The sequence below is a fragment of the Sceloporus undulatus genome, chromosome 2, assembly GCF_019175285.1.
Source record: "Sceloporus undulatus isolate JIND9_A2432 ecotype Alabama chromosome 2, SceUnd_v1.1, whole genome shotgun sequence".
Classification (NCBI taxonomy): domain Eukaryota; kingdom Metazoa; phylum Chordata; class Lepidosauria; order Squamata; family Phrynosomatidae; genus Sceloporus; species Sceloporus undulatus.
Window position 1 is genome coordinate 264,274,248 of NC_056523.1, and position 22,028 is coordinate 264,296,275.

The 22,028-nt window shown below is 39.8% G+C and overlaps 1 protein-coding gene across 1 annotated transcript in view; it reads right to left on the reverse strand.

Moving 5' to 3' along the window:
* PRR16 (proline rich 16) overlaps nucleotides 1-22,028 on the reverse strand; it is a 144,163-nt gene that overhangs the window by 48,173 nt on the left and 73,962 nt on the right. The window contains 2 exon segments of the mRNA XM_042455852.1: nucleotides 1,096-1,835; nucleotides 1,837-1,992. Coding sequence (XP_042311786.1) covers nucleotides 1,233-1,835; nucleotides 1,837-1,992 — 759 coding nt within the window. The 3' untranslated portion in view covers nucleotides 1,096-1,232.

Here is a 22,028-nt window from a genome sequence, read left to right on the forward strand (position 1 = left end):
CAATATAATGACAGTATCCGAACAGGATACATGAAGCACATAAGGAGTAGCTGGTGGGTAAGACAGGCTAATGTGCATTTGCAAGCCAATTAATAGACACAGTTCTTTCCACTGGGTTTAAGAGGGAGTTCCTATGTTACGTGTGCTCAGAAATATCACCCACTAAACTAAATGGGATGTAGCAACTGTAGCTTCATTCTACTCCACCTATCCCAAAAAAACTAAAGACTCAAGGTAGCTTACAAATTAAAACAAATACAATATAACTTAAACGTACAAATAGTTAATTAAAATGTAATTAAATAACAGAAACAATGTAAAACATAAAATTAAAAATAGTAAAAATTAATTTTAAAACAATACAATTAAAAAACAGTACAGCACTCTGTTACAGAAACTCTTTCTATAAAAGCATTCAGTTATTAAAACTGGCAGTTTTTATTATTTCTCTGCCAATATGAGAGCAAGTAGGGGACCATTCCGTTTCCCATAAAATGGGAGCTCCAGGCCCTGAGAGTAACCATGAAGTAAATTCAAAGTCATAGGATCGTACCTCAACTGGTTTTTTGGTTTTTTTTTTTAATGGCAAATTGGATAAATCTGAAAAACCTGGTCCTCCTGTGAAATGCTAAGGTTTAAAATGGGGTAATGAACACAGTGTTGATATGAAACTGTGTTTTACTTGACAGAGTATCAGTGTAAAATATGTGTTTCTTTTCAGTCAAGATTCTGAATAAAAGTACTTTGGCCTATCAAACATTGATGTACAATACAATATTCCAGAACATTTATTCTGTTATACATTTCCTTTGAATCCATGATCTCTGCAGCTTCCACTCATATACATTACATTCCTACAATCTATATTTTAAAACATATGTTATAGTATAAAACTGATCTTATTGAACAAATTATTATATTTTGAAAAAGATTTCTCTTCATCGATAATTGCTATTGAATGACTATGGTTCCCCACCTATATAATTACTAATAGCTAGGGGTGCTTTGCCTGCAGCTTAATGGTTTATGGCTTCCAAAAATGCAATTTTGTGATATGTGCATCAATCAACATATAACAAGATTCTCTCTACTTACCATGAGATTTTTATGCCACTTCATAGTAGAAAGGGTGCAATATATTGGGCTTTTTATTGCTTGAGTAGAAAGTGCTCATTACCTTTTTTATGTTTATACATAAGAGGGGGGAAAACAGTTTTCCAAATGGGATAATATCACACTGTTGTAGTGGTTGATTTTCTCAAGATAGTCTTCTGGGGTTTTGGTGCAGTTTGTGGAGGCACAGTTGCAGGTCTAAGAGGGGGAAAGCTACTACTGGGACTTATTCCCATCCCTCCATTTTCTAATGGAAAAGGAGGAAGTGGAGGTGGAGGTGGCGGTAAAGGGGGACATTGGTGAGGCAGCTTTCCTGGCCCGTGGGCAGGTTCACTGTGCAAGTGAACCTCCTTGTTTTTAATATTATATCGAACATCACAATCCGCACAATAGCCATGGTACTGCACCTTTTCATTAAATCGTACCCGTTCCCGTGTTCCAGGCTGAGGACACCTGTCTTTTTCAGCTCTGTGCATCAGAGGTTGCATTGGAACTTTGTCCAAGTTACTGTTAGGTATACAACATATATCTCCATTTGGAATTTTATTTGGTCCACCTGGTAATCCTCCATTTCGTAGTAGTGTCCCATTAGTCTTTACAGGGTTGGGAGGGATCACTGGCCGGTGAGAGTCTTCACACTTCACAGGAGTCAACCGTGGAGGAGGGGGTGGTGGATTGGGTTTCCTCAGTACTGTGAGAATGGCAGATGGGTGGGATGGGGGGCTTGATGAGTGGTGCGTTGGCTCGCACCTTGATTTTTTCCAAACTTGATGCCGTTGTGCTACTTGAGCTGCTGTTCAATGTGTCTGTTTTTGAACTGTCAGTCATCTCATCCTCCAACTGCAGGTCAGAAGTCAGTGTATCAATCTGGTCAACCACCTGCATGAAAACCAAACACAAACTGTAATAAAGATTGATGACAATGAAAGAGGGAGTGGGGCTCCATGCACTAACATGCCATTATTTTTGTTATTGTTGAAACAATGGAACTGAAAAGTCCAAAAGCAAAAGGCACTATAAATAATTTTATCCATATCTGCTTAAAAGGTAACAAAACAATGTACTGTATATTTTCATGCATAAGTCCAGAAATTTTTGTCAAAAACTTGACCCCCAAAAGCCGGGTTGACTTATCCATGAGTCAATGTAAGGGGTGTATTTTAACTTTTCCCCTTCTCTGAGTAGAGTAGCAAAGGGTAAGAACTTAGTTCATCTTGGAGCACCCAAAAGATGCACCAATCCCCTCTACTCTTTCCACTGGGATGATGCTTCTGGCCTTGGGTGGTAAAATAGCAGTGGTGGCACCTCTTTGGTGCTTCCCCTCAAAAGAGTGCCAAGAGGAATAGGGCATAGAAGGACCTGAATAAGACATTTCTGTATGAAGACAGTAAATGTCATACTTTATATCTTTGTTCCATGCCCCTAAGTTTTAACCTTGACTTGCATAATTTTGGCCCCAAAATTTGCCCTCGACTTATATATGAGGTCAACTTATAGTAGAGTGTATATGGTATAACAAAAGTATTCAAAACCAATATATATGCAAAAGATACAAAATGGACCATAGTAATAATAGCAAACAGAATAATACAAAATAACAAATACATCAAATAATATAAACTACATTGAAGCAAGTAACACAAAATATAATGCAACAGAAAAGAAGCTAAGAGAAAACAGTGATTGATGAAGGAAGCTAGACTTATGAAGGATCAACAGCTCATTAAGGCAATACACACAGCTGAAGATCATCTCTATCTCAATAGTTCACCATTAATCCTACAATGACATTAACCCTATAATGACTCAAGTTATAGATCTTGCTCCTGTTCCAACAGTTATTACATGCCTTCAAGTCATTTCTGACTTATGGTGATCCTAAAGCAAACCAATCAGAGTGTTTTCTTGTCCAGGTTCCTCAGAGGGGGGTTGCCATTGCCTCCTCTCAGGCTGAGAGACTGTGACTTGTTTTGTTTTATTTTTTTATTTATATACCGCTATTCCAAAGAGCATAGCGGTGAACAGCAAATAAGCTAATTAGCAAGTAAGCTAATTTGCCCCAATAGTCTGGGTACTCATTTTAGCGACCTCGGAAGGATGCAAGCCTGAGTCGAGCTTGGGCCCTTTTGCTGGTCTTGAACTCGCAACCTTGTGGTTTTGAGTGAATGGCTGCAGTACAGGCATTTAACCACTGCGCCACCAGGGCTCCTTGCCCAAGATCACCCAGTGGGTTTCCATAGATGAGGCAGGCAAAAAATAGCAAGATGACCTTTTATATGTCAAAAGGAACTTAGAACGTAACCTGCCTTATATCAAGTCAAATAGCTGATTCACTGCTCACACTAACATTGAGCAGTTCTTGTAAAGCTAAATGTTACCACTATAACTTAGAGTTTGGAAAAGTTACTTTCTGGACTACAACTCAAGGAATCTTCCAGCCATCGTGACTATTGGCAAGGCAGACTGGCAGATCTTTGGACTGTAGTCTATAATCCTAAAGCTTACCCCAATGTACCTTTTATTATCTTGGTTTGCAATAGCTTCAGAATTTGCTCTTTAAACAAAATTGAAATATTATTAAGTTCAAAATACTAAGGAAGATTAGTTCCTCTAACTCACTGGCCAATTCAGTGAATGTGTATCCATGAATATGCAATTTCCATTCTCACTTTCACTGCATGTACAAACACAAGAACTATGATAAAAATACACTTTCTAGCGATAAATTTAAAATATATACTTTGTCTATAAGATTTGGGGCACTCATTTTAATAACCACCTTGTTCTGCCTATTTCAATCATACAGGTTTTTTAAAGTATTATTTTACGTTATGTCTTAATTGTTGCCCATTCCAATTTCTTTCACAACAGCAGTACATCACTTCTAACAACAGTTTGCTTGTTGGATACATAGGCTACAACTACCATTATACCCAGTAAGCATGGCCAATGTGAGGCATTATGAGAGTTATAAACCAAGTATAAAAGAAATATCAAGTTTTGTTGTTGTGTGCCTTCAACTCATTTCCAATGTATGGCAACCCTATAGGTTTTAATAAACTCTGAAATTCAAGATAAAATTTCCACAAGATGTATGAATTCTCCAAGCTTCATTTGAAAAAAAAAACAAACCCATAAATATTGGAGATTATCGCACTGCGTTCTGAGAACGTTCCGTATCATCACGTGATGAGAACGTTCCTGGAACGGATATTACCGCATTAGTAATCAAAACGTGATCAGAACGTGATCAGAACGGCAGTTTACCGCACTGTGATTCCTTTTTCTTGAAACCGTTCTCAGAACGGTTTGCTGTATTACGTTTTGTGGGCTGTGTTCTGATGACGTCGCCACTCAGTGGTTGGACGGCTCGGGAGAGGCGCTGCTCCCAGGAAAGAGGGAAAAGGGAGGCTTGGCTTACTGAAATCCCTCACCTCCCTTCCCCATAGGAATCAATCCAAAAACGGAGTTTAAAAAGAGCAGTGAGCCCTATGGGTCTTCCTCTGGGGAGGCAGAGGATGCTTGGCTATGGGGATGTCCTGCCATCTCTCTCTCTGCCCTCTTTCCCCATAGGAATCAATCAAAAAACGGAGTTTAAAAAGAGCAGTGAGCCCTATGGGTCTTCCTCTGGGGAGGCAGAGGATGCTTGGCTATGGGGATGTCCTGCCATCTCTCTCTCTCTGCCCTCTTTCCCCATAGGAATCAATCAAAAAACGGAGTTTAAAAGGAGCAGAGAGCCCTATGGGTCTTCATCTGAGGAGGCAGAGGTTGCTTGGCTATGGGGATGTCCTGCCATCTCTCTCTCTCCCCTCTTTCCCCATAGGAATCAATCCAAAAACGGAGTTTAAAATCTCTCCCAGATGCAGACCCAAAGGGCTTGCCTCTGCTCCTTTTAAACTCAGTTTTTGGATTGATTTCTATGGGGAAGGGAGGTGGGGGATTTCAGTAAGCCTAGGGACTCTGGCCGGGAGAGTGCTTCTCAGCCTCACTGAGAAGTCTTCCCTCCGAAGATTCTCTTGGGAGGGAAGGAAGGCAAGCGCCCCCCCCCCCCCCCCCATCTTGTCTTCCCTCCGAAGGGAGTCCGAGGATTCTCTTGGGAGGGAAAGAAGGCAAGCCCCTATAAAACGTTGGGGCTTCATATGCTGGCATATGTTTGAAGAAAATAGGATAAAACCTATGTAACTTGATGGGCCAAGGGCAGAGTCCCCTCCTTGGCAGTCTGGTCTTTAAGGGAGCTCCACGGAGGTCCCTTCAAGCGGAGGGAAAGGGAGGGGACTGGACCAAGGGCAGAGCCCCGGCAGCCATTGCAGCTCTTTAAACCGGTTAGAAGAGTCCTCTGCTGTCATCCCATTTCCCCTTTTTGGCAGCTTGACACCCTTTTGCTCCTGTGTGTGTGCATGTAATGTGTGCCTTCAGGTTGTGAGCTTTAACTCTTGTCTGGCTCTTTGCTATGGAATTCTGGGAGTTGTTTGCTTGCTTTTGTGTGGTGCTCCAAACAGAGGAGCTTTTGTGGGTTCCCTCCTGGATTGAAGGAGGAGAAGGTCCTGGGCATCCCTGCCTCCTGCATTGTGACAGCACAGGAGCCCCACTGGACATGACACTAGAGCCCCCCCCCCCCCAGAAGCAGCCAGACCCTCTCCCTCTTGCTCTCTGCTCTGGTCTCCTCTTTCCCTCTCCTATTCTCAAATGCGTTCCGTTCTCATCACGTGATGAGAACGTTCTCAGAACGCAGTGCGATAATCTCCATTGTATGCTTTTCATGTAAAACAATCTGAACATAAAAATGCAATGGAAACAAGGTAGAATAATTTTACCCCAGGGTAGAAACCAAAGGTCAACCATAGTCAGAGAATATCAAATTGACCTATATGCTGACATACAACCTGATTTCAAACATCTTACCTTGTTCAAAGAAACACAGACACACACACACACACAGTTCTGGGATGGAGAAGTTCAATTGTCTTAGGCCTACATCACATGAGATTATTAGGCATTCTTATGTGGATGTTCAAATACTTCCCCCCTTTTTGGCATGCTGTATGCTTTTTAATTATTAAAGAGAATATGCATCCTGTGGACCAGAATTTGTAAACTGTTGTGTAGCATACCCTTAAGTGGACAGGCCTCTTGGAAGGAAACTGTACTTGATGGGCTTTTAGTACAAAAAAGGGGAACAAGTGGTCCTCAAGATGATGTTGGACTTCGGCTTTCATCCTCTCTCACTGTTGGCTATGCTGGATAGGACAGATGTGAACTGAAGTCAACATTTAGAGAAGCACGTATTTTCTACCTGTTTTATTGCAACAAAACTCTAATTTTATACTTTTACATACTTATGAAGCTGAGTCTGTACAAAAGTCACATGAGATTGTGATGATGAACTTACCACCATAAAGTGAAAAATAGTGCTGTAGAATGTAGAGCAGATTAAGAGTCTCTCTAGGCATAAGAGACATTTTTAATGCCATAGCTTTTACATATATAGTGGCATTTGTGTTTAATGATATAAATGCTATATTATATTACAATATAAATACTAATATGGAAGGATTTTTCATCCATGCATGCTGGAATAATGGTAGACTATAAAACAACAGTTTATTTGATTTAGCCCATCATTTTTAAAAGGTTTGAGATAATCCATATTTTATATCTTCTGAGGTTTTGTTGAACTAGACTGACACTGATCTATAGCCCCGTGCTTCTGGAATTACATGGAACTACACATGCAACTCGAGTCATCCCAATAGAAATATAGATTTCCCTTAAGTGTCAGGTTGCAATACTTAAAATAAATAAATTATTGCAAGGAAAGTGAGCACTGCTATGACTAAACAGGATCCTCACTTAATTCCAGAAAGAGTAAACCCTAAGGAAACAACTTTTAAAAGGCAAAACAACACAATCTACAAAAATCTAACATTTTAATTTTTACATATCCACCAGTATGATATCCTGATAAATATTTGAAAGTACTCATTTGGCATGGAAATTCTTTCCAAAATGTGCTATTGTTCAAGCTTATAGCCATACGTATAGCAGTCCAAATGAAATGGGTGGGATTTACATTAACACAATTAAGCTGTGCCACTGATTTCAGAGTCTCCTGTGGACCTAAATCCTGATCCATTCCATAAGAAATGTCAATTCAATATAGCCTCCATGATACCAGTTTAAAACACTGTATTTCACTAAGTCACACAGCAATTACCATAAGTATCAAGGATGACCAAATAAGGTTCCCACACAGTTAAGAATGAATGTATGAATTATAAACAACATGAAATTATAATAATGAAATAATAGTATGAATCCATAAAAATCTAGGTCCATGGCTCCCAGTCTTGATTTTAACAGTATGACCACAGAGGCAGGAGGGCAGATATAGCTTGTACCTCAGCATGAACAACGTCAGTACCAGAATGAGACAAATCAGGCCATGACCAAGAAAATAAAGGATATGTTCATTTGTTTCTCCTTCAGACCACACTCATATCCTATAGTAGGGCTTCCATCACCTCTCCAAAAATCACCACTCTCCATAAACAGCCAACATCACCCAGCCTGTCTCACTCAAAACAATCAAGAGAAAAAGCAGGTTCGATCTATTATTCTATGGGGAGTATCACACAGAGGCTTACCATTGCTAAAATGTCGCTAAAACGTGACAGTGTGATCAACGGTTGCACTTCTCCCCCATGATTAAATCATAAGGGAGGCATCCTGCTCCTCTCCTGTCATCAATGCATTTGCACAGCAGCCATTTCTCCAACAACGGGAACCTCCGTTATTGAGGGGAAAAATGGCTGCTGCATGAATCCTTTGATGATGGGAAAGGAGCAGGATGCCTCCCTTATGATTTAATCATGGGGGACAAGCACAACTGGCGATCATATCACCAAGCTTTAGGGACAATTTAGCTACGTTTTAGCGATGGTAAGCCTCCATGTGATAATCACCTATGACTCTGTGGGGAGGAGGAGCAGTCACACAAAATTCTCAATACATGGGGCCCCATGGGAAGTGGTGTCCTGGTGCTACAGCTTATATTGGAGCTCCCTTGTGTGGAGGGCACTGGTATCCCCAGAACCAGCCCACCAGTAGAGGCAGTTCATAGGTAGGGATGGACAGGGGGACATATCTGTATAGTAAGGCTCTCTGGAAAGGAGACCAGGCCCCTTGCATCAGAGTGCCTAGTTTGCCACTCCTGAATAATCCCTGCTAATCAATCTGTTACATTTTTGTTCTTGTACATGTTCCAGTCAGATTACATCTTATTTTGTTGGTGGTGGGTATCTGAGAGATGTGAGACTTATACTGACTGCATCAGAACATACCTATCCATTGCCTCCTTCAGAGTGAAATAGAGTAACAACAGCTTCCCTCTCTCAATATTGAAATGGACATGGAAGTAGCTATTTACCTAGAGCAAGCTAGAGAATATGCTAGCCTCTGGGAAATAAAAATCAGCAAAAAACAAAAACAAACAAACAAACAAACAAAACCCCAAAACTGTCAAAAAACCCCAAAACACAAGGAGTGACTGTTCGTATACCATAAATGACTAAAACAAGCATAGTGTTGGCAAGTGTAGTGGAATAATAATAATAATAATAATAATAATAATAATAATAATAATAAATAAAAATGTGCACATATATGAGTGTTTGTTTACACATACACATGCACACAAACACATACATTTGAAAGCATGCTTTCTGCACATGCCACAAGGAAAAGTTAATTACAGTACTGGCCACATCATCCAAGGCCCTAACTCAGGTAGCTGTTAAACCATCTCTATGTTATTTTGTGAGCTAGTCTGATATAATGGATAATGAGTATTGGACTGAGACTCTGGCCACCAGAGTTCAAATCACCACTCAGCCATTGAAAACCCTCTGTGTGACACTCTCTAAGGATGGCAAAGTCAAACTTCCTCTGGACAAATATCACAATATAAGTTGGAAACAATTTGAAGCCAAACAACAATATATGTTATTTTAGCAATATATCCCCAAGAAAACAAGACGCTGCCAGAAAAATATAAACAATTAGATTTTCATTAAATACCACCACGAGGATGGTGCTTCATGCATCATTTCAGAGGAACCGCCATTTAAATAAAAATCCTTGAAGCCAACTATGCTAAAAATGATAGTATTTATTGCTAATCTCAGTACTCAACCCATTTGTGTTTCCTCAAACTGTTCAAACAGTAGAGGCACCATTCCAAACCTATGATTCTAAGCTCTAATGGGCACTGCAGAATTAATACAGTTTGACAGTGCTTTAACTGCCATGGCTCAATGCTGTGGAATTCTGTGATCTATAGCTTTGTAAGATATTTACTGTACCCTTCCCTGTCATACAGCTCTGATGCCACAACAAGCTACAAATCTCAGGATTCTGCAGGATAGAGCCATGACAGTGAAAGTGGTGTCAAACTGCATTATTTCTGCAGTGCAGATTAGACCTAAGGCATCCATAGGAACACAGACCTATCCATATTAGAACATAACAATTCCACCTGAAATAAAAGTGAAAGCTCTTGAATCTTCTGAAGGGTTTTATACACACACACACACACACACACACACACACACACACACACCCCTTCAGGCCACACAGACATGTGTGTGGCAGAACATTTTTCCACCAAAGAAGGCTACTAAAATAACTAGTAAACAAAATCATGAGACTCATGTGTTCAGTTTTTTCATTCCACTTGAGCCCTGCTATTGCTGCCATTTCCACAAGGTGGAGGTACTGAACCCAACACTTTTAATTAACAATGTCACTAGAAGAATGAGATGTGATCAAATCTAACTTTATGCTACTATTATTGACATGGACAACAGCATAAGCAATTACAGCAACAATAAATGTTTACAAAATAGGATATTTGAAAATTTCATCAGTTCATATTTTAAGCAAACTGACTTGATTCATAAAAAGGAGGGAGGGGGATTAAAAAGAAGAACTAAAGCAGTACTTTTAAGGCTAACTGGTTTTTGTTTTTCAAGAATTTCTGAATAAATACATACATTTGAACATTAACTATTATTCAGCTCTCATCCCAGACATCAAATTTTGCAGAGCAGATCTCAGATCAGAGAGGCATGTTATTCACATAAAATGCAACTTCTGCTCACATTTTGTTGACATGAGAATTCAGTGAAGGGGTGTGTCATGACTGAACACACACAAAGTGATACAAATTGCAAACAGCCTAATCTGTCCTTTGCTAGGCAAAACCAATATGATTTCTTCACTATAATCAGAGATCAAGCAAACAACACCACTGGAATTGTCTGTTTGACATGATTTGTCTTATCAGGTTCTGTATGATTATGAATCAACCAATTAAATACCCCAAAGGATCCAGATCCTGTCTGATTTTGGAAGCTAAGTGGGGCCTTCCCTGGTTAGTACTTGGATGGGAGATCGTCAACAAATATCAGGTTCTACAGGCTATATTTCAGAGGAAAGAATGGGAAAAAGCATCACTGAGCATTCTTTGCCTGAGAATAGGCATGAGTGACTGGAAGGCACGTGTACATACAATTACAATCTGTCAGCCTGACATGACATGCCTCTGATTTAAATAGGACAAAGATCCAACTGTTTCCAACAGAATTTAGTTGTGGGGATAGGAGTGAGAAAAATTTGCCAAACCAGTTTTCAAAACTGACTACAAAATCTACAGGAGAGATCTACACAAAGTCATTTTAACTATACTCAGTGAAAAAATGAGTATTGTGTATTCACAATTAGCTGAAATCTCCTTGATTTCATGTCTGCTCTAAAGAGTTCTGATTTCAATACAATACTTATAATGGTCTGGCATACAAGTAATATGACTTGCACACATAGGGCCCGAACAGACAGGCCAAAATAAAGCCGCTTCGGCCACTTTGGAGGTATGCTGTTTAAATGATGCATGAGTCCTAAGAGGCTGGAAGCCACGGCATAGCCAGGCCTAAGGACTGGAGCACAGCTTTGACACAGCTTCTGACCTCCTAAGATGCATGTGTCATTTAGACAGAATACCTCCAAAGTGACCCAAAAGCTTTATTTTGGCCTGTCTCTTCAGGCCCATACACAAATACATATGTAACTCTGACTTTCAAAACCCATCTGTGACATATTTGGCCTGCCATGCAAGTGCTAAGCTGCTTGACATAAACTGTATGAAAATGAAGTTGTAAACTAACAATTGGATTACAGTTTGCTAGAACCTTACAAAACCTTAGAGACCATAATTAAAATTCCAGAACACAAGACAATGATTCAAATATATCTGAGTCCCAAACCAGTCAGGCTCAGAAATAGTTCAGAAGACCTGTTGGGTTTCTTCAAATATTATTCAGTAGACTTATTTCTCCCTAGACATTGAAAAACTGAGCTTTCCACCATGTGTGCAAAGGTTAGTTCATGTAGAGAATTAAAAAAGAGAAACCCAACAAACTAGACAGATAACTGATGTATACATATGGGAAAGACCAGCTAGGGAAAATCAAATATTTAATATATGAATAATGAAAAGGAAAGAATGAAAGAAAATACAGACACTTACATAATCTAACATCAAAGAACTTCAGAACACACTTTACAAGAATTCTTTGTTTCTACAGTGCACTTCCTCTATAGCCACAAAAGTTCACTGGAGACTGACATATATAGAGAACAATACCTCATAAATATTTCAATTGTTTCAATTGAGACAAAACTTAAAGGCGTTCTTTTGTTTAAACAATAATATTCCTTTAGCTAAGAAAACTGTGGAAAAAGGACAGCCTCAAAATTTGATTGCTTATGAAAAATTTACCTTTAAGTCAGGTAACATGCCTTTTGTTATCGACCTAGTATTGACCTGAAAGCTGCCTTTTGTTATCAACCTAGTAAGATCTACAAATGTGCCAAAATTGTAGGTGCCAGAGCAACATCACATTAAATTTTTCTAACATCTGACCCAATGACCTCTTTCCCCTAGTTTTCAAAAATTCATATATATATATTTGTCAAATTCTGTGGAAAATTACTGATGCCCTGCCAGCATTTGACATTATACACAGGAATCACCTCTGGCAAAGATAGCTCTTCTGTTTATGCAATGAGGATGAGAATCCCTTCTTTCGTGATTTTCATGAATTCCCTTGAAGGAACTACTAGCAATGTTACACCATGGAAATGCACTTACTCATTTGAAAGCTAGACTCTTATCAGTACTACATAGCCTCCTATTGCCTACTGGGAATCACTGTTCTGTTTATTATTGTCAGTAATCATTATGCCTACCAAAGTCCAGAAAAATAGGTGTAGGTGCAAGGTCCAGTTGAGCATTTAATTGGATTCCCTTGCTTCTACCAAAATTGGTGATCCTCTCTCAGTCCCCTGTATACCCTAAAAGTCTGTTCTGGAATGCTGGGAAATCCCCGGGAGCAAGGTTTTAGGATGCATGGGCATTGCAGGAGAGAAGTGGTTACCAGCTTTGGCAGAAGCAGTGAGATTAACCTAAGTACATAACTGGATCCCATGTCCAGGTGTTTTTGTTCGTTTGCTTGTTTTTTAGCTATGCACATTTATATTTTGATATACAGACTACATACAGAATCAAGTGAAATTTGAAGAATTAGTTGCCCCTTTTTAAGGTAATTTGGGTGGGATACACACCGCCAATTTGGGGCGGCCTGAACACACCCCTTTCCCCGATGGATTGGGGCCTGAGCTGCCCCAAGGACAACCCAACAGCAGCGGGGAGACAGAGAAAGAGGCCACTCGGCCCCTTTCTCTTCAGTATTGCTGGTGCAGCCGTGTAAAGGCTGCGCCAGCAATACGTGGCACGAAAGGAGCTCTGTTTTGGAGTTCCTTTCCGCACCGCTGAAAGGGCGCAACAGGCGCTCTGCAGCGGCGCCAGGATGTAACGGCCGTGCCGTGCTGTTTGGACACGATGCAGCCGTTACGTCAAAATGGTGGTGCCCATGTAGACAGGGCGCTGCCATTTTGACATACTGAGTACATCCTAGGGTTAGGAAGCATCTGAAAAGGACGCTCCTGGGCAACCCTAGCATGTACTCAGTACATGCTTAATGGCCCGTTTGTACGGGGCCTTGGTCTCCCAATCGCTCTAAAAGCCAGCTTCCCAGCAGCTTGGAGGCATAGTGTTTATACACCACATGCTCCAAGATGTCTTGAAGCCACCCAGCTGTTTAGACATGGGTAGCTTCAAGACGCTCTAGCAGCATGGCGTTTATACGCCTTACTGCACCAGAGCACCTTGCAGCTGGCTTCAAGATGCTGCGGGGCATGCAAAGCCAGCTTTTTGTTGGATGAAAAAGGAGTGGATCTTTACTGCTCCTTCTCTAGCTGGGGAAAAGGTGGATTGGGGCCACAGCATGTGTTCTTCTCTTCCTGGCTGTCCCAGGTCTTCACCTGTCTCCGGAGAGGCAGCTCAAGGCCTGGGAGGGTGCAGCAGCAGGAGGAGGATCAGGCACACACCTGTTCCTCCTCTTCCCAGGTCTTCAGCTGTGTCCGGAGAGGAGAAGTCCTGCCCAAGAAGTCCAACTCCTGGAAGGTGGAAGTCCCACCCCCAGAGTCCCATCCTCTTCAGAAGTCTCAGCACTGGCACCAGGTGCGGGAAAGCCTTTTAGTTTAGGCATTTGGTTCCTAAATCACCATCACTGCTCTAGTCTATGAAAGCTCATGCTACCAACTTCTATCTTGCATTTAGTTTCAAAGTGCTGTTCGATCCTTTTGCAAGGTTACCTAGAAGTAGCCTTTCTGCACTAATATATCACATAACATTTTGTGCAACCAAGTTATATTGTACTAGTGCAAATTTTCAATATGCCAAGATAGAAGATGAAATAAAATGTACATAACAACAGGGGAGGTAAATCACATCAGTTGAATTTGCACTTACCTAACATAATGGTGGGGGGGAGAGGTTACTACACTCTTGATCTAAACCAGGGGTGTGAATCAGGTAGGCCTCCAGATATAACTGGAATGCAATTCACAGTACTCTTCACTATTAGATGTGCTGGCTTAGATTTGTCATAACTGCAGTCCAATAATATATAGACAGTCCAACCCCTGATGTAACTTTACTCTGATATAAGATTTATGTCCCTGGAAAAAAGCAATGGGAGTCTTGAACTGAAGGTACATTGAACTATAATCCTGTGAAGGCTACTCAGAATTATGTTTAACTCACAGAACAAGGCAAGTTTCTGGAGCCATCTCACAATGATGATTTTTGTTTTCTGGTAAGTAAAGTTTGGTACATATCATTCTTCTTGATACTGAAAAAGGTGCCTCAATAGATTGTCTCATTTGATTATGCCGGTTATCCTTTTGATTTGTTCTAATGAGTGAACACGGCTACTTGCATTATTGTTGCTGAGATGTACAACTAAAAAATTGACAGAATTAAAGAAGAATCTTGAATTAATTTGTCAGTTCAATATTTATAATCCCAAGGATTGTATGCTGAATTCTAAGAAAACAGATTTAAATACATTGGTGAAAGTGTACAATTGTGAACATTGTAGTAATAAATATTCTCTTCAAAGTCTATGATGTCAATGACTACCTCTTGATGCTAGAGCCAAGGATTCTAGATTATAAAATATTTTTAAAATGGTTCAGTTTCTGCATAATAGAGTTCTACCAATTAGCTCAGATGCAATAAGATAATCAGCTACCCTGCCAAGGATGCAAAGGGACCTTGCAGCACCTTTGAGACTAACTGGGTGAAAGAAGTTGTAGCATTTCATTGTTAGTCTTCCAGGTACAAGATGCCTTTGCATACTGATATTCCAGATGAACTGTTCTGTCTCTGAATTCCACCCTGACAAGTGTTTATGGAGAAACTGGCCCTGTTGTGAGCTCAGGTATGGAATGTAAGCATAGTAACAGGCTAGGATACAAACATAGCATAGTTAAGGAGCCCTGGTGGTGCAATGCGTAAATGCCGGTATTACAGCCACAAGGTTGTGAGTTCAATCCTGCAGGGCTTCAAGGTCCACTCAGCCTTCCATCCTTTTGTAGGTCGGTATAATGAATACCCAGCTTGTTGGGTGCAATTGGCTTACACATTGTAAACTGCTTAGGGAGAGCTGCTTCACTGATATAGAAATGTACTTGTTATTGCTATTGCTAGAGTATACCATATGGAATCAAAATGGGCAGTAGGACATAGGCATTATGAAGATAGCAATACCTATTGAGAAGCAGAAAGGAAATTAGTAGCTCCAGTATATCATTTGTCAAATAGCTGATAACCTGGTATTTACTGTTGGAAAGTACATGTAACATGTCACTTGGGATATATAGCCAGACCTCCATAACCACAGATTCTGAATAAATGTGAAATCGAAGGCTTTCATGGCCGGCATCCATAGTTTTTTGTGGGTTTTTCGGGCTATGTGGCCATGTTCTAGAAGATTTTCTTCCTGACATTTCGCCAGCATCTGTGGCTGGCATCTTCAGAGAATGCTTGCCTGGAATAAATGGATTCAGAAAATATTCCAAAAAGTAAACCGGGCAAGTATCAATACACAGAGAAACAAATGATATCTGTCAACACCACATTAGCCTTTATATCAAAGTTGGGTGTGATACATACCAAATACAATGAAATAAGAACATGAACCACAGCACCACTGGAATCCAGATAATATTTCAGAAAGACCTTAATAGATATATTTAATGAAATTCTGACATATCATTGATTATTACTGAGACAGAAAGATTTTTAAAAACTTCTCAGATCCCATGGGTTATTTCTGTCTTGTCTTGCTTTTAATTTCAACTTGAGGAGCAAATAAAACATATCCTATCCCTTGTTTATGAAACTTAAATCTAATGATTTCTCTGTCTTTTTCTATATAACTATTAATATTTTCTCAATACTGTTTCTTATAGTATCAGGTGCTACATTTCTATATTTCACAGGAAGGAACTGGAAAAACTATTCTGAGTATTCCTCGCCTAGGGAAACTCTCTGAATTTCATAGGGTTGTTGTAAGTCGACAGGTAACACGCACACATTTCTGGGAGTAAAAGCCCAGAAGTACTCATTTTAAAATAGTGCCCTCTCCTTTAAAAGCTGTAAAAGCATTTTACTTCATTTTTTTTCTATGTCATTTACACTAAAATGAGCTCCAGAGCAGCAGTAATAAGAATCATTTCCTGAGCATGCATTAACAGAAGAAAATTAATTTCCTTTTCATGGAGCTTCTCCCCTGCTGCCTGGCACTGGTTGCAGCCAAAAAGATTTAAACCTATCTACTTGCATTTAAGTCTAATATCCACAATATTCACATTAACAGTTTCTTCTATCATTGTGATGGACCAAAAGAACTATATTGCTTACAATAAAATGACATAACAACTTTTCATATTGCACAATAAAATGCATCATCAGCATTCATACCAGTAAGGAAAAGCATGATGAGAATCCAGACTTCTAAGAACTTCAAAATTATTCTCAGTTTCATGCTCTGAAAGCAAATATAATGTATTATTTGCTATTATTTGCATAACTTCAAAGCTATGCAGTTCTTTTCTTCTAAGAACAGAGAGTGTGAGCTATTAAAGATAATTGTATTGCTGTCTTAACGTTATGCAGATAGAACAATTTCACTGTGCATAACTAACTTAGTTTGTGAATGCACTACAGGTGCCATTCCAACTGAAAAGTGATTATTGAAAACTACTGAAATTTGATTAGTTTAAAGAGGGGAACTACTGTTTTCATGAAGCCTTCTCAAAGAAATATCAGAACTTTACTTTTATCTTGGCTTCACTACTAGGAAGACCTAAAATAACAGCAGCACACACAAGGATTAATTAAAAATTGTTTTTAAGATGGCAGGGCCACAAACAGTATAAAATTTTGAAATGGCAGATGGCTGAAAATGCTGATTGATTTTGTTTGAAAGATAGAAAATTGCTGACAAGGTGAAGAAAATGGTTAATTAAAGCAAAACTCTAGTGGAAAGGTGATGCAACTTACAAGTTTCACAAGTCAGCAGTTAAGTGCAGAGATGTTTCTACTGGAAATCACACTAATGTTTTCATGTCTTCCTTTGGAACTGCCATGCAAATCATCCTTGTACCTCTCTTTAATAGTAGGGATATTTGGTGCCATTGATGATCTCCATGCACTCCCTTCCTCCTTCCCCCTTAACTCCAACTTCCTGCCCTATGGACTACTCAGAATGGTTTTATTTTTATTTATTTTTAAAATTAATTTGTAGTGCAATTCCAAAATTATGGGAATATGATTTAGTGAAAAAGAAGAGGAAAAGAAAAGAAAGTTAAAAAACAAAGAAAACAGGTTGTCTGGGAATAGCAAGGGGGAGAGGGGATAAAGAGGAGACCGAAACCACCTAACTTTTGACTATCAGGACTACCACAAACTGTCACTTATGACACTGGTGGAATAATGGGGTAGCAGCATGACTGGCTACAGGTTTCCCCATCAATGAAAGATGCCCTCTAACAATGCTTCAGCAGCACAAGAAAAGACTGGGAACAACACTGTGCAATAGGTATTGCCAAAGGCACTATTCTCTCACTACAAGTGCAGTTTAGAACTGGCATGCCATAAAGTCCTATGTCTTCCTCCTATATGAATTTGTCACGCCCTCCTTTCATTACCATCAGCTTTACAGGTTCAGCTGGTGGGCACTCAGCACAGGGGTTTCTCTGCCGCTAGGTTCTGGAACTTCCTTCTTTGGGAGGCTAGAATGGCCTCCTCCAGGAACAGTCTTTTTTTAATTCAAAAGGCTTTTAAAACTGAAAGTTTTAAGGAAAGACATTTTTAAAAGTCACTGTATTTTTTAACTTTACTGCCTTTAACTGCACTTTATTGTTTTAACCTTTTGTGTTTTTTACAACTATATAGTAATAATTTTAATTCACAAGACACCTTGAGTACCAATATTGGGGGAAAATCAGGGGAAGAAGAAGAAGAAGAAGAAGAAGAAGAAGAAGAAGAAGAAGAAGAAGAAGAGGAGGAGGAGGAGGAGGTGGTGGCGGCAGTGGCGGCAGTGGCGGCGGCGGCAGTGGCGGCAGCAGCATGCCACTTTGAAGGTGGCAATATAGGATTTAAAAAATCATCTTGTGGTTGTCATCTATTAGCAACTTACTATCTGTTAGGAACATATTTATTATATTTACGTCTTGCCCATCACAGGTGAATGAGTGAAGGTATGATTGACAACAGGGTCTAGATGGAATGATAGCTTTTGGTCAGTCTTGGGTCAGTCAGTTAAGAAGGAGAAGTAGAGACACATACTGGAGTTAGTGACAGTAGAGATGTCACATTAGGTTAGGTTACTACAACCATTAATTATCAGAAAACTACTTTTTTCTGGATCTTTTGCTTCATAACTAAATAGATCTTTAAAAAAAAGAAAGAAAGAAGTTAGTTCCAAGGTGGTAGATGACTCTCCAGTACTGGCTTGACTAGATCCTCTTTGAGCCCAACTACATTCATAAATCTTTTGTAGACGACTGCTCTCCTAAGCTGCAGTTCTAAAGATTTCTTCCAGATTGACTCCAGAGCTAACATAAAATCTGACATAAAATCCATATTAAATCCATTAATGTAATTTAAATATATGCATTCCATAGAAAGTTCACATTCCAGCTATGACAAAGTAATACTTATCATCCACAAAGGCATGTTGCTAATGAATTGCTACACTACATTGCAAATTCACTACAGTAAAGCCAGTTTAAGAACTGCAGTTGTACTTCATTGACAAAGCAAAAGGACATTACAAGGAAAACTCTCATACAGCTATAGATTATTTTTATTGCAGGTCAGTTATTTAGATTTCTTTTAATCTGCCCTCAAAAGATACTGCAGTAATTAGATAGAAATAATAGTTCAGCAACTTGATATAATTTGCTTAGTCAGCTCTAGAGCAGTTGTGGATAAAAACTCTGCATCTATCTGTCTGAAATTTAGCAGGGGCCATCTATTTCTAGGGGGTTATGTCTCTGAATTCCAATCAGTTCTGGAGGAAATAATTACAGTGGAACCTCACCATACGTGTGCCCGCCATACGCGGCCTTGAGCATACGCGCTCAAGCCGCGGCGCGCGCGGGGCAGAAGGGGCGGCACGTCCCATTCAATTGAATGGGCACGCGCACCCATTGCGCCCCGCGTGCGCCTGTGCCACCGTGCCGCCGCGCACAAGCCCCATTGTTTACAATGGGGCTCGAGCATAGGCGGAAATTGCCATACGCGGCGGGATCCGGAACGGATCCCCCGTGTATGGCGAGGTTCCACTGTATAGATATTTGTGGGATTTTTTTTAAATAAAAAAGAATAATAGTCAATGAGACACAAAGATTTAAATTTCAAAACTGAGTTCAGATTTGGATCCATATCTAATCAGAAATTCTCCAAATCTCTCCAAACAGAATCAGCTGCTTTCTAAACTGAGAAACTCAAAATTGTGTTTAGTGTATGCCCCTATAATAATATATAATATAGATTTATTTGTATCCCACCCAATCATGGGGAATCTTGGTGGCTAACAACAGTAAAAAAGATACAATACAAAAAAATACAATATGATACAAATTAACCCCTTCCCAATCCCCTGACCAATAAAACAAAAACAAAAACAAAAAACAATATAAATAAGGTAGCAATCAAACAAAAACATAAACATTACAATCAAATAGAGTTCATAAATAATCCCTTTCTCAGTCCCTCAACGCAAATTCAAATCAAAATAATATTATACGAATTAAATGCAAAACATAACATAATACCCAGGGAAAAAAATAGGAATACAATGTATATCATAATCCAAATACCTTAGCAACAGTATAAAATACAATTTGTCCCAATTACATTAAAAAAACAACTACAGTATAACAAATTCAGAATTCATAAAAGGAGCCCAGGTGGAATAAGGTGCAAAAGCCCAGGTGGAACACACCGGTCTCTGAGCCTCCCAAAGTCAGCTGTGGGTCTGCTCTGAGGGGACCAAGGCGGGGCAGGGGAGGCAGTTCCACAGTCTGCAGTCCTCTGAGGACACTGCTGGGCTTGGTGTCAATAAATTACATCCTATATCAGAAGAAAGTCAAACGCAGAAACAGTGTAATAGAAAAACGGAGGAAGTCCAATGCTTCCTTTCACCAAACAGGAAAATACATACTGAATGGCCTATGAAAATACGAAACTGGTTTTGCTTCCAGTCCTATAGGAAGCCTGTGGCTCCAATGAAATTGTACACAGATATTTGTTTAGCAAACATGAAGTATGGGATTACATTTCTTCTAGCAATAGTCCATCCTCTCAAGGTATACTAGGCCAATACTTCTCAGGCTATCTGATGTAGCGGCCAACTTTTTTTTTAATGTGCCAGGAACTAGAATATGTGTGCCCTTTGACTACAAGTCTTTCTTCATTTCCTGCATCTCCCTATGGATCAGCAGACAATGGTTTATAGACCAGCAACAGTCAGTGGACCACATTAAATGACAGCAAAGACACTGAGAAAGACTCTGGTTCAAATCTCACTCTTACCTCAAACTCATTAAATTACCGTATTTTCCGGCATATAAGACGACTGGGCATATAAGACGACCCCCCAACTTCTCCAGTTAAAATATAGAGTTTGAGATATACTTGCTGTATAAGACTACCCCTCTTCCAATGCACACCAAATAAAAATTTAAAAAACATCAGATTTGATTTCAATATGATAATTTAAATTCAAATGCTTATGACATGCAGGTCCTTAGCAGGAAACTTTGTTCCAGACACCCCCGGGTAAGGCAAATTCTGCCTATGCTCAAGCCCCATTAGAAACAATGGGGCTCGTGTGCGGCAGTGTGGCAGTGCGCGGGGCGCCACGGGCATGCGCACCCATTTATTTGAATGGGACGCACCACCCCACATGCTCCCCATGACTTGAGCGCATACGGGCGCACTGTATACAAAGCCTGCTTGGATTGGTCAGCTATCCCTGCCTGCCCAGTGCTTCCTGTCTCCAAGACTATCAGAGCAGTAGCTGCTTTCATACAATTGCCGCATATGGTGGGGATGCGGCCGCGGCCGTTTTTGAGCTCCCCCCACCATATGCGGCAACCGCAGATTCTCCAGTCCAGTTCGGAAGTTTCAGCACTTGCCCTATAATATGACACCCAGCGTATAAGACGACCCCTGACTTTTGAGAAGATTTTCCTGGGTTAAAAAGTAGTCTTATACACCAGAAAATACAGTATTTGGATAGGACCTTGAAAAGTTACTTTCTAAAAGCTGTTAGCTCCACTGCTAATTCCAAGTATCCCCAAAGTAGTTTTTATTGTAGATACAATTTTAAAAACGCTTAGTCTTAGGTTACTTTTTTTAAAAATGAATGCTACAAACTATCAACCTATCATGCAAAACACTACCCTTTTATGTATGTTTTGTCATCATCTCAACACAATGAAGAGAGCATCGGGCAGTAGTACAGGGAGTAGCACATGGCAGCAACTGAACATGGTATTAATCTTCACCATTTGGTGATGTCGCATGCCCTGAAATTATCAGAACAGTTTAAAAGTTACAATAACATTGCAAAAAGGATAAACTTACTTTTCATTAGCAAGCAACTAGTTAAAAAGTAACTATTAATTTATTAGTTAGTTATCATTAGTTGTTTACACATTCCAGGCAAGTAATTGTTTCTTCTTGCCTCTATTAACAGTTGTCAGGACAGTTGTGATTTTATCACTACTGTGAGCATTTTAAATGATTCCGTCAAAAAGTGTTATAAAGGTACAAATAAATATTATGAGTGGCTATCCACACCCACATCTAGGCAGATGTCTCCCAGAGTCCCCACCTCCACCCCTATATTGGAGGTACAGTACTTTCAATTTCAGTG